We start from the raw sequence: 14,748 nt of genomic DNA, 5'->3' as shown, positions 1-14,748 counted from the left end.
TTTTATGTTAAACATGTTAGTAAAATCCTTATATTGACAATGTGGTTTGCATATTTTATTTTGACATAAAAGAAACACTTATCCTTAGAACTTTATCGGTACCGTATAAACAACTGGATTAATTTCAACTTATGTTGAAGTCAAAAGCATCGGTCACCTTGTTCGGTCTATACATCTAGTTGAAATAATTTATTCATGCACCTGTCAGCTTTTTCCACCAATATGAAGCTGAAATTATTTGAACAGATACTAAATTTCGGAAGACAAAGTGCTTAGGTAGTTATAATTTGGTCTATCGACTTAAACGAAACTCAGTTCCAGCGACCATGTGGTTTTCTGTCTTCTATAATTAACTTTGTTTTTTTTGCCATTTTTCCTATCTTCATCCTATTTCGTCGAGTTTACTCACTTGAGTACTATATTGAACAATATCCTCATGATCTCAACTATTAAATTACTATGATATCCACAAAACCCCTTTCTGATAATATCCACAACGTTTATTGTGACACGAAAATTTATGAATAACTTTTTTTCATCCTAAAAAAGTCTTTGATGACCATACTAAAATCTTCGATTTCAGTTTGCTCTCGATTCGTAAATTCAGGTCGCATTGGTCGTACATATCAATTTTACGCGTGGGTGGTACACATCTCCCTTTACGTAGCTATTACTGCCTGTCTCGTACTCACCTCAGGCAAATTTAAACCAATCATGTTTCGTATTGTTATCGGTCACATGGTTGTCATAGTGACAAATCGGTGACTATTTGGGAAACTGCCATGGGAATGCTGTAACAAAGTGTCGTCATAGACAGGCATGAGCATTGTAAATCAATATAACCCTAGTCTTTGTGGCTGTTTCTCTCACTAACTAGTTGCATATGACTAGAAAGCATATTATTTATTTCATGCAATCGGCAAAGTACCTTCATAAAATCTGTTGTAACTTGTCCATACATTTGCAACCTAAGCCTATACAAATTGATTGTTTTAGCGAATATGTAACTTGAAAACATTACCCATTTGTGCTGATGGTGTCAAACATTCGACATACGACACAGAAAATATAATCCAGGCTATCCTTCAAAAAAAATTGAAATCGTTGTGAGTAAACAGAAGATATTTAGTACATATCTGATTCTTTATTTATTTAAACACATAAATATTGGTACAAAGGGGCACCAAATACATATATGCCACATAAGTCACTTGATTTATGTGAGCGCTGTGGTACTGCCCGAACGCCCAGACATAAGCAGGTGGTTTTCTTAGGGGGTCACACCCGGAGCCTATGACCTAAAGGTTTGATCCACAAGGCAGTGGAGCAACGTCAGGAGATGCAGTCACATGATAATCGGTGACCAACAATTAGTTAATACGCCATTTGTTCCTTCAGGATCCTGGAGCCCATGTGCACCATTGGTTTGGAATCGGGGTTTTACAACTCTCCTAGTTGGACCCTCCACATCCACCAACCCGGTTAAAGCGCCGGACATTCACTTTTCGTTCTCTCGATTTCGTAAACAACAGTAATGCCGTGAGAAGGCAGTGAGTAGGACTTCCCTGGCAGTGGTTGTATGCACGTGTTCATGTTAGAGCATTTCGAGAGGGAGCGCTGACTCTCCCCACTCTGGGCCGTATCAGGGAATTCGGGGGCATCTGAATTATACGAATCAATTACCAGTAACTAAACGTATCTGTTTAAGTTTACAGATAAAACTCATGACTGACCCAATTAAAGGCCTTCTAAACGTTGTGATATATAATATTTGCCTTACCTTTACAATCGCGAATGTTGGTCGAGGTAACCAACACTCATTAGATTCGCAATACAAGAGTGACCCTTCTTGATATCCCTTCATTGTTGGTAAGAAGAATGTCTAGATGTCCAAAACAAGTTAAAAGCTAATGACTTTAAAAATTTGCACATAAGGTAAATGATATTGTTATCAGAAGTCTATCTTTTCCAGTGACTGAGAACGGAAATTTGTTTTTAACGACGATTCATTATCTAATACCAAAAGCCTTGTCAAAGTAATATTCTACTACTTTGGCACATTTTTTGTCTTTTCATTGAACAACAAGAAATTAAAAGTGGCGAAATAAATTTTATTGATAGAAATTGATAGTAATTAGTCTAGTGTCGTTCAAGTAAAAAAGTACATTAATAATTGCTTACAAATATTATGCTTCATGACTGATGCCGTAAGTAGTTTCACCGGAATAGTTAATGGGATATCAAGTTTCTTTATCTGAGTGAAAGATGGTTGCTAAGTTGATCCTTTTGAAATCCTGTGATCCATCATCTCTTACTAGTTCAGTTTTATAATTTTAGCTTTTCGTATTTAACACAGTTTTACGTAATTTGATAAACACTTTAGACCTACATTTTATATTTGTTCACATTCACTCTCAAAACCTATGTGAATCAGTAAGGAAACTCATGTTTTCCGGCAACACATTTAGATACCTAGAGCTCAGTCGTATCTTCTACATATCTGAATCACAGGAACATAAAGACGGCAAGAATATAAAATGGTCTATAGTTATTATATTGAGTACTAAACAACGACATTCGTTTGACCGAGTTGTAAGACCAAGAATCAAATCAGAGGGAGAGCTGTGACAGCTCAAAGTACAAAACTTCACCTGAGATACAAATCTCCATTTTAAAACTCATTCTTTGTTTCATAGGTTCTCCTGATCAGATTTTTATAAGTTCTTATATTTCTTATTGTTCTTTACACCATTTTGTTGGTTCCTTTTAGCATTTGTGGTCTACAGTTTTCTAAGTTTGTGTTATGAATATCTCGGTGGAGAAAGTTGCATTCTGTCGGAAATTCGTGGTCGTGAGTTACCGTAAGTTAATAATTGAGGGTTAAATGAATTTTGTTTTTATCCTGTAGTTATAGTTCAGGCCATTGTGCTTCAATTATTGCTTAGCTGAAAGAGCTGAGTTTTCAGACAACCTCTGAGGTACTTTGCACCGATTATGTGAATTAAGTATCTGCTGTTTAGTTCACTTTAATAGATTAACCGAACATTCTGATTTTTGTATCTGCGTGTGCTTGGTTCCTATCAACTCATGTCTTTTGTTGTTTATTTCTACCTTCATCATTTCACTCTATGTCAGGAATCGCAACTTTATAAATATAGATTTTTTTCTAGCAAATATGTTTTGTGCAAATGTTCACGTCATTGTCTGAGTGCTTATTCCAAAGTAGGGGGTCGAGGTTTGAATGTGAAATCCAGTGGTTGAAAGTTGACTATTTCAATCACTAGGCCACCTTGTCACGTTTCAGTGGGATAATTTTCGCCCTGAATTCTCTGGTTTAAATGTTATTCAGTTGTGAAGAATTCATAGGAGTGACAGCATTTTATCTTGTAAATAACTAGTGGTGTTTATTCCAATATTAATATTTTTGTGTTTTAGTTAAGAAACAAGAATATACGAAGGTTTATAATCGGTTGTTTCGAAATTCATCCCTTATTGGTTTAAAAAAAAATCAATTTAGAACCTTTTCACTACTACCTAATTCAGTTTAGCCAAGTCGGGAAGTATCGCTAGTTCTAACACAAAACGATTAGTTAAAGACTCATCGAAACCCTAGAACCATGATTTAGTAAATGTTAATATTATTATGTAAGGTACACAACTATGGTTGAAAATTTGTTCAGGGAAGCTTTGATTCTGATGTCGTTTTCGTTGATATTTGATTGGAAACAAAGTAATAATTCTAGAAAGCAAATATTACTTCTGTTTCATCCATTTACGCTTGGTGACGTAGACCCGTCCCTTTTTTCGTTTTATATGAAGAAAAGTCATGATGTATCACAAGATGGTGAAAAAAAAACAAATATTGGTCAGGCTAATAAACTTGTTCACTTGATATTGTTTTACTTGAATCTTCCCATTGATGTTTTAGGACTGAAATTGATCAGTCTCTTATTGGCATATGTGCATACTGTGCGTATGCCTCGATATTGTCTTAATTTACAAGCATTATAAGCAAAGATGGATAACGGCTAACAGTGGAATCTAGGACGCGCGTTTCGTTCTGTTTGGGACTCGTCAGCTGGATGTACCTGCATCTCAGAGTTGGTGTTCACTCTGGGACTCGAACTCAGTACCGTTCGCTTCAAACGCCATCGCGTTATCCACTTAGCTACTGAGTCCTGATAGCCACTTGCTTGTGCAATAAACTGGTTGTTTATAAATTTTGTCTAAAGACATTGATTATCAAACTAACGTGTCACGAGGCATGAACTTCCTGATTGAGACACACCTAATAACCATGATCAGTGGTCGAAAACTTTGGTGGTGACGTGACTCGGAGTCGATTGTGGAGACATAAATGTTCTCGTTCCTTATCTTACGTTAAATATTCAGTTTTAATATTATTCCATACTTTGATTAATCAATCCCATCTGTTCTTTCCAAACTATATTCACCAGTTTTAGTTTGTCTTTCACAAACAGACGTTAATGTTTCTTTTACTTCTCTTGTATACATCTTGTTACTTTTCTCTAAATGTCTTGATGTGAAGTGTTACAACGTTGGTCAATTCACATTTATGTCACTTCAGACGACGGTATTTATGTATGAGTAACTTATGAATGCTTTATTTCGCATTCGACTTGTTAAATGCTTGTTAATAGAACGAAACAATAGTCAGTAACACAACACCAGGACAAGCTAAGCTATTCCACTGCGCTCCAGCCCTTCTAACTACGGGGAGAAGACCAGATTCAGCTAGGGGAAAAGTATGTATTCTATAAGCAGTCGGAAGTACGAATGAACAAGCACACAACTTATGCATATATATACAGTACTAAAGAGAGGGAACGAACCAATGATATTTAAGGTCCTTCCAAGTGGGAAATACAAACTGAAGGTAAAAGTGTGCGCTTTTGGCGCGAAAATGAGAAATTCAAATTTTAAAAATAAAGTTACAAAGATATGACGTTTACCAAGTGATTTCTAGGGATCTAGCATCCAGAACAATTACTGAGTTAGGCTTTTATCATTCTCTTTCATCAAGGAGTGCCTGGAACATATGTTCCTCAAATACTTTCACATTCGACTTCTTAAACTTTCATAATTATTGACTCAATATATGTGAAGTGCGCCTGATGATATATTTGGTTACCATCAGTATCATTGAATTATTTATGAAATATATATATATCTGTTTACCTTATTTGTGCGAAACTAGTAACTAAACTTAGTTAAGACAACTTTTTCCCTGTCACTAATTCTTTCACACATTTTTTTAGGCGATCATGGGGATTTTGTACTTGTTGCTTTTATAATCAAACGTATACAATTGAGTTTCTGCGATTTTGCAAACAGGTATGGTTTTTAATAAATTTAACTTTTGGATTCATTATAACCTCATACGTCTTTTTGAGAGTGTAAAATAGGGATAGGGGGAAATGAAAGTTGACAGAACAGCAGTATTAAATAGAGGGAATATAATAACTTGAATAACAATTTATTATTTTTCTAGCCTTATCACACTCAAACTTTTCATACACTGGTTTATATTAAATCTATACGTATACGTTGATCAAGGGAAAACTGAGAAGGCAAGGAGTGGTGTGTTGAGTTTTCGCTTGTTTTCTAGCTGATACCTAATTAAATAATCACCCAATTATCAATAATGACCGACATTGGAAGGTGGGTTTTTCAAAGGTTAGTAGCCGATCATTCACCTTTCAATAAATAACGACGTCTGAAGTGGCACAAATGTGAATTGACCAACGTTGTAACACTTCACATCAAGACATTTAGAGAAAAGTAACAAGATGTATACAAGAGAAGTAAAAGAAACATTAACGTCTGTTTGTGAAAGACAAACTAAAACTGGTGAATATAGTTTGAAAAGAACAGATGGGATTGATTAATCAAAGTATGGAATAATATTAAAACTGAATATTTAACGTAAAATAAGGAACTAGGAGTTGAACTCCAATTAATCGAGAGAGCGTCGGCTTGACCAATAGTATTTGTCGACTGATACTTGATACTGGAATCATAGCTCAGGAGCATTGTTGCATAGCGCTGTAATCTACTAGCCGTATAGACAAGGATTCCTTTCTTAGAACCAAAGATTACAATCAATGGTTTGTGATCTGTCAGTAGAGTAAACGTACGACCATAGAGCATTTTATGAAATCTTTTGACAGAAGCTTTGAGCTAAGCATTGATTTGACTCGATCGATAGATGCTTGACATTCTGCCAAGGTTTATCTTTTGATAGTAATTCATTCAGGGGACCTCTCACTCGATGTATTTCAGGCAAGAATGTGCTGTATTAACTGATTAACCCCAAGAAGGATCTTAATGAAGGGACATCAGTTGGTGCAGGCATCCTCTGAATGGCTTCGATGTTGGCAGGGTCTGGTCGGCGACCGTTTTTTATCTAAGATGAAACTGTAATTCACCAACCAGTTTTAGCACACCACCTGATGTGTTTTTAGCCGTTTGCTTAGATGGCTGCATTGGCGGTTTACCCGGTAAGTTATACGTTTCTCTAGACACTAAGGTGATATATGATGCCGTGTCAATTTGAAGACGAGCTGATATCTGGATGGTAATATACTTTCTCCGAATGTCATAGTTTGTTCGAAAGGCAGCTACCAGAGATAGATATTTAGACTCGGCTGATTTCATATGTCGAGGACGTTTATGCTTCTTCTTGGGTTGAGGCGTACGCTTCGGTGGACGATGACCTTCTTTATGTCCACGTTTGTTGCACACCTGACATTTATGTTTCTTAAATGGACAGATTCATACATAATGCCAATCATCACATAACCAGCATGCAGTCGTTGGCTCGTTACGAGTTGTTATCGGCTTCTGGACTTTTAACCTAGTAATAGCATTGACACTACTGCAGGTTAAATCAGGATTTACCTGTTCAATTAACTCGTCGTGTCCGATGTTTTGTAGCCGCTTATATTCATCTGTCAATGTCCTGAGTGAGACGTCTGGGTCTTGATGCAGTCGAATCAAAAGTCTAGTCCTGATCTCAGCATCTTGTGGTGACTGAAGAGCTTTGATGAATATTAAACATTTAAATTGGTCTTCCATCAACGAGCGTAACTTGAACCGTTCGCACTCTCTGTTGATGACGTCTGATAAAGCAGACTTCGCTTCTCACTAAATTTAGATACCGATACCGAATACTAAACAATGAGGATGATTCACAGAATATCTCTGATAGTTGTGTTACCGTCTCCTCGAAACTGAGCTCTCGAGGTAACTTTGGCAATATATGGTCAGCATAACGTGCATGTTCATCGCTTCCCAACATATGTACCAACAATCGAGTCTTCCACGCGTCGTCTTGTTTACAGGATTCTATTCTAAATGTATCTTCCCAACGTTTGAACCACGTGAGAAAAGTATTTCCACTTTCGGGATCATATATGAATTCTGGGTTGCTGCTAGCAACTGCATCACAAGACGTACTTGAAATATCATGTGAACTCGAGCAGTGGATATTGAGCTGTTGAGTCAGTCTCCAACAACCACATTTGTGCATCAAGTTCTGTTTGCTGTTGTTGTAGTATTCGGTTGTGCTGGTCATCTGATATGGGCATCTTGAATTTGTTTTTCTTCTTCCTTGTCACAACTGTTATAATTCTCTCTTATTGCATAGTATTCTCGGACACCAATTCACTCGACATGTCACTAAATCAGAACACGATTGAACAGGAAAGAGATTATATTCCAAGCAACAAGGTTAGATGGAAGTAAGAAGTACAATAAGAAAAACGTTAGTATATTTGTAGTTTTTACACGAGAAGATTCTAGAGTGTTCTCCAAGCATCGACTAGCGCTGATTGGATAGAAATCAGCCAATCGGCGTGCACCAAAGCAATCGTGCATTGAGCATGCTTTAATCCAATCTATGTCCCTCTAACACCCGGCTCCCAGAACCGAAACAGTTGAAGCAAGGTTCGAACCTGTCACTCACTGGTTGAAAGCTTATTTATTTGATCAGTGTGTCACTTCTCAACTCTTAAACTATGGTAAACATTTCGACGGTTTCTTATTTCTGATGTCTTTCCAGTTGAAATGGAAACTACCTATTCTAGAGATCATTCTTCTATGTGGAGTTATGTAAATTGAGAACGGTTTATTTAACAATTTAGGATCTCTAATTAATACATTTTATGCTATCGATTTTCATAAATTTGTTGAATTCAGAAAACTAGTGTAAGGCTTTGCAATTTAAGAAATCTACTCAACTATATGTTTATTTAATTCCTAAATTTCGTACTAAAACCACTATAATTTTCTGTTGGTGGTAAATAATTTTAGCATATTCTGAACAAATATGACTTAATTCTTGTTAATTGTCATCAATATTCCACTGGTTGAACGAATTGCTTAATAAGCATTTCACTGATGTTGTTTATTTTACGTTGTACAGTAAATCATACTTTGTTCCATTTTCACATATTGTAAACTTTTCTGATAAGTATTGAAATGAAATTAACATGTATTTTTGCGGATAAACAGGACTTTTGGATCCTGAGTTTTTAATTATTCATTTTTATTTATTTCATTAGGCAACTTTACAGTTTTGTGTGATTAAACCGTTGACATCGATTGTAACTATTATTCTACAAGCTGTTGGCGTATATAAACATGGAATTTTCAGGTAATTTAATCATTAATAACTGTAACGGTTACATAATGTGGGGACAGTTTCCACATGCACGGTATTAGTGGTTTATTCATTCTGTGGCTGTAGAAATTATCGGCACTGACTTAGTTGTCTTATGGTGATAGAAATTAAACTCAGTTCGACTTCATGCGTTGTAATAAAACCGTGATAAAACCTAATTTCAAATCAGAGATGTAAACAGTTGTAAGGAACCTAGGTTAGGTTTGTCATCTGGGGAGAGATGTAACGATATAAACGATCTCAAGTCACTGACTGGTCGAAAGTTGAATGCTACCACCGAATAATTATACTGAAACAGTCTTTGTGAGACGTAAACCATTTAAACTGACCTTGGAAGTTCTCATATTCCTGCAGATCAGACAACGGAACGGGTTGGTTATGTCTTTAGAAAGTCTTAACATTGATGTCTGTTGTCTATCTGAGACTTGTATTCAAGACTAATGAAGTACCACGGATTCCCTCTCCACCGGTCACTTTGAAAAGCTTGTTTCACGTACATTTATCCGGGGATCCTGTGGCAGCTTCGTTTGGTTTGGCTGGCGTTGGTGTCATACTAAGCGCTAGAGCTGAGGCAGCCCTGATCGATTGGATCCCCACTAATAGTCGGTTATGTGCTGTTAGATTAGAAAGTTCCATCAAAGTAAGAAGAAATCGGTGTGAGAAACGATGTTTTTTCGTTATAGATGAGCAATCGTTGCAATTGCATAACGTCTTGAAAATGGCGAGTAAAGTCGCTTGCGACTTCGCGAAGCATCCTACTTATATGCACTGGGTATCTTCAGGCTCCTTACAACTCATTGAAGCCCGTCGGCCTACTCCTGCCAACCTCAAGTTTGACAACAAACGTAGATAAATTGTATAAAACGTGCGTAAGGACCGGAAAGCTTAATACTTCCAGTGTGCTGATGTTATGACTTTAAATTGCTGTCGATTTTTACCCTGTGCTAATTGTTGTGTCCTTGACTGGAAAATTAGAGAGCAGCGTACTTATCGATCGATTACAGTGACACGTAAACACGAACGGACGGCCTAGAGTCTCGACTGGTCTCGCTTCCCTGTCTAGCCCAGTTAGTTGAGTCCAGAACACAAGCCACAGCCTCGGAGATATGAATCATTATATTTCAAACATACTTTGTTTATATACCAATCAAGCATACCACATCGTACCATAAAATAGAAAACAACATTTTGTACAATATTCAACAAGTGAACAGATACCGACCAATAGAAAATGTCCATTTAATGTCCAAGGACACCATTGGACTTAACATCATAATTATTGGTCTATTCCTCCGCATCCACAACAGCTGACGAGATGAAAGCAGTAGCTGCACCTGGTGACTATCAGAAGCTCTTTTAACTCATCCGAGTCACTAGCAGTAAGAAATCTGGTGTGAGTAAAGTAATCTGTAAACCCGAAGGCATGTCTTTATGGCACCTACGAACGCCTTGGACGGTGGGCAGAATTTTTCAAGTAACAGTTCAGCTGATCAGCTACCCCGGCAACATCAGTCAAACTGTATTCTCCTCCATGGTCTGTGACGACTGATCCACCTAACGAAGCGGAAGTTCGCAAAGAACTCCAGCTCTTGGAGTGCTACAAATTAGCGGTCCCAGATGACTTACCTCCGGCTCTTTCTAAAGATAATGGTGACTTTATGTTTACGTAAGTGACTGAGCTGTTTGCAAAGGTTTTGTAATTAGTGTTCCAACGTAATGGGATGAGTCTATAGTTTTTCTTATCTTTGGAAAGGGTTCACGTCGTTTCTGTAACAACTATCGGGGGATAATTCTACTTCCGATTGCGTCCAAGCTATTGGCTTCCGTCATACTTCGTAGGTTGTTCAAAACCTGAGAGAGATTGACTCGCAAGGAGCAGGCTGGTTTTCGTTCTGATCGAGTATGTATTGATCATATCTTCACCCTTCGCCAAATGTTGTAACACTGTCATACTTATCACAGGCCGACAGTCGTAGTATTGACATCAGGACTGTTCTCTGGCATGGTCTATTGAAGAAGTGTGCGCCTGAACAGTTTACTAACACGTCGAAGGCCCTATATGCAAATACCTCAGGCAGAGTGAGGGCATACAACCACCACCTCCACTGTTTCATTCAAGCTGTGAATTCAGTGAGGGTTGCCCTACCTCACCATTCCTCTTCAACTTTGCCATCGATGACGTTCTGGAAGCAACTCTGGTGGATGTAGAAAATGGTAGTTTAGATTTGTTTCCTGGAGAAGGACTTTTCGACCTTGAGTATGCGGATGATATTGTCTTACTTTGCGATGATACCCAAGCCATTCAATCAACGCTTAATCAGTTGGCAATTAGTGTCCGTAGGTATGGTATCTGCTTCGCACCCTGATCCTCATGCTAATCTGGCACATCTTTGGCACCTTTGTTGTGTTGTGGTGTGCTACTTATATTGACATAAGTTGTATATGATGTTAGTTGTGAACAAAAGGTCTGGCAGCAGAGAGACAAGAGGATCGAACAGTAAAGAATGAAAACAAAATGCAATTTCGATGAAAATACAAGAACAATGAAATCTGAGTCATTTTGAGACAATTGGTGGACATTTTGCAAATTAAGCATTTACTTTATGATTATTAGATTTTATTATGTGTTAAATACATTCGGTTGCCCCCACTGGTGCTCTTGTTCACTACAGTGTTAGTCTGGCTGTAAAGGTCGGATTTACAGCATGTCGGTCAGAGCAGTTTTTCTCTATGCTTGTGAGACCTGACCTCTCCGAGTTGAGGATGTTAGACGACTCTCTGTGCTTGATCGTCGTTGTCTTCGAAGGATTGCCGTCATCCAGTGGTAACAACATGTTAGTAATGCAGAGGTCCGGCATCGTGTGTTCGGGCACAGTAACGGTAGTTTAATTAGTTTCACTATCCTAGAATATCGGCTTCGAGGATTGGAGATGTACGAATGTTTTCCTAGAGAATTTCAAGTCGTGCATTATTTGCCGACTCTGGGACTGGTTGGAGAAAGCGGAGAGGTGGTCAGTGTATGACATGGTGTCGTGGTATAAAAGAAAGTTGTTCATGACTGATTTTTTCTGGTCCTCCACGACTCCTTGTTTGGGATCCTAGAGATGATGCAATAGGGATTTGAGACGTTATCAGATATGGCTCAGAATATAAGCCAATGGCTATTCTGCTGGAACTTTCTTTTACTTTCTTCATAAAAAGTGATCATAACTTCGTTTATTATACGCACTTTACATCTCTTCACACCCTCATTGTTATTGTGTAGGGCATATATATTCGATTCTTCCTTCTACCAATGTTAAAGTGTTCAAATAAATCTGGGTGTCTGGACTATAAAGTAATATTTATTTCTTATTGCATACTGATAACCAGTAAGGGCTTAATCTCAGTGTTAAGTTTGTGTCACTTTCCAGTTTACGTGGAGCATTGGAAGAACTTGTGTTCACTCAAAAAAATTTTCGAAGCTAGAGTAGAAGTTGCTATTTGTTCCATGGCTGATGTTTTTTAGGTTTTGCCTCCGAGTTCTTTCTGTCAAACAGATAATTCTTGCTCTATTTTAGGAGTTTTTAATCCTAAACATTTGGTAACTCATATCAAAAATTGTACCACAGTTTTGAACTTTGGTGGAACACCATCAATTCGAGACAGCACGATTTGTAAATTAGTTTCATTTGTTTCCCTTTTATTGTTATCTATCTATCCTTTCATGATTATTATCTTACTAAACATTTTTTGGAATAAACAAAAGCGGAGGTTTTTTGGGTCTTAATAAAATCTAAGATGTCGCTTACTTTTTTGTGGATGAGTTTGATGTCAAAAGAAGTGCTTCGATATGTATATATAATATGTAACATGCAGTTTATGTGTACAAACTCAGTTAAATCATCCTTGATAACACTAGACTTTCACTGTTTATCTCATTGTTTGAAATATCAAAATAGTTGTTACAATAAGCTATTATGATTATCACACCACACTGCAATTGTTCAAGTTTTTAAGAATAATATTTGCCAATTTCTTCTTTAGCTCTACAAATGGCTACTTATATGTGACAGTAGTATATAATGGATCTGCATTTGTGGCACTTTATGCTTTACTTTTATTCTACTTGGCTACTCGAAGCATCCTACAACCATTTGATCCTGCAATCAAATTTGCTGTAGTTAAATCCGTTGTATTCTTATGCTTTTGGCAAGGTTTGTTGAGAAATTATTTTTTTCTGTCTCCATAATATTGCTAATTTATGCTTCCTCCTTATTGTCAGTGCTGAATTTAGTTTACGTTGTAGAGTGTAAGTTGTTTTACAGTTCTCTTATTTTGTTTTATGTATAGATTTGTTTACATCACCGAATAATCACTTGTTGGATGATTCTTCATATTTCTAATCTGATTTTGATTTAATTTGTTTTTAAGATACTCTGTGGTTGAAATTAAGACAAGTGCAACATGGCACACTGAGCTGCCTTGTCTGAGCTTCTTCAGGGAAATTATCAAAAATCGAAATTATTGAGAACACAAATAGATTTACAAAACAAGTTTGTACTAAATCAATTATTCAGTCATTTTTATGATGTTGAACCTGAATTATATTAAAGTATGGATATGAATGTGTCATTATTGTGAAATATTGTCTAATCGTCAAGTTCCAAAGAGCTTACAGATTTGTGCCGTACAACATAGTTTCAGTTTAATAACCAAATGTAAGCGAGCAAAATAAAGTTTGGTGAGATTACCCATATCATAACTTATGCAGAAATAATAATGTAATTCCTTGAAGCTACAGTTCAACCAAAAATCGAACTGAAAATGTGGATACCTAATAATAGCAAAAATGATCATTATAATACATTATTATTATCCTCTGTTGTAACGTGTGACTGCAGATTTGAGTGAAGCGTATATTATCGAGCGATTACAGTAACACGGAAAACACATAAGAAAGGCTTAGGGTTCTGACTGGCCCTTGCTTCCCTGTCTAGCCCAGCCATTTGAGTCCAGAACGCAAGTCTTAGCCTCTGAGATATGAATCACTATATTTCAGACATACTCTATTTATATACCAATCAGCCATACCACATCGTACCATAAAATAGAAAACAACATTTGTACAATATTTAACAAGTGAAATAAATATCGACCAATAGGGAGTGTACATTTAAAGTCCGAGGCCACCATTAGACTTAACATGATAATTATTGGTATATTTTTCTGCACATCCTAACAGCCTCAAAATATAAGATCTCGAGGATGAAAATATTATGATCGACGACATTGAATACATCACATTTTACAAGCGAAGGAAAACACGTACGAACGAACAACATTTTTTCAAATAAATCTTCATGAGCCTATATATTTGAGTAATATTTATATTACTTACTTACCTACGCCTGTTACTCCTAATGGAGCATAGGCCGCCGACCATCATTCTCCAACCCACTCTGTCCTGGGCCTTCTTTTCTAGTTCTATCCAATTCTTGTTCATTCTTCTCATGTCTATCTGCATTACCCGGCATAATATGTTCTTTGGTCTTCCTCTTTTCCTTTGGCCTTGAGGATTCCATGTGGGGGCTTGTCTTGTGACGCAGTCGGGTGCTTTCCTCAATGTGTGTTCTATCCACTTCCAGCGCTTCTTCCTGATTTCTTCCTCCGCTGGAATCTGGTTTGTTCTCTTCCACAGTACGTTGTTGCTAATAGTGTCCGGCCAACGGATCCGAAGTAATTTGCGTAGACAATTGTTAGTAAACACATGTATTTTCTGGATGATGGTTTTTGTAGTTCTCCAAGTTTCCCTCCCATACAGTAGAACTGTCTTGACATTTGTATTGAGAATTCTGACCTTGGTGTTGGTTGACAGTTGCTTTGCGTTCCAGATATTGTTGAATTGTAGATATGCTACTCTTGCTTTGCCAATTCATGCCTTCATATCTGCATCAGATCTACCGTTGTCATCAATGATGCTGCCCAAATGTGTGAAGGTTTTTACATCTTCCAAACCTTCTCCGTCATTTGTGATTGGATTGTTGCATACTGTGTTGTATCGG

General features: G+C 37.1%; 1 protein-coding gene across 1 annotated transcript in view; it reads left to right on the top strand.

The window, feature by feature from the left end:
* MS3_00008699 (uncharacterized protein) overlaps positions 1-14,748 on the top strand; it is a 48,961-nt gene that overhangs the window by 15,387 nt on the left and 18,826 nt on the right. The window contains exons 4-7 of the mRNA XM_051217031.1: positions 2,771-2,861; positions 5,280-5,355; positions 8,586-8,677; positions 12,731-12,900. Coding sequence (XP_051065664.1) covers positions 2,771-2,861; positions 5,280-5,355; positions 8,586-8,677; positions 12,731-12,900 — 429 coding nt within the window. The remainder of the gene's footprint in view (positions 1-2,770; positions 2,862-5,279; positions 5,356-8,585; positions 8,678-12,730; positions 12,901-14,748) is intronic.

Source organism: Schistosoma haematobium, chromosome 6 (genome assembly GCF_000699445.3).
Source record: "Schistosoma haematobium chromosome 6, whole genome shotgun sequence".
Taxonomy (NCBI): domain Eukaryota; kingdom Metazoa; phylum Platyhelminthes; class Trematoda; order Strigeidida; family Schistosomatidae; genus Schistosoma; species Schistosoma haematobium.
Note: the sequence above shows the minus strand (reverse complement) of the source record. Positions and strands in the feature narration are given on the sequence as shown.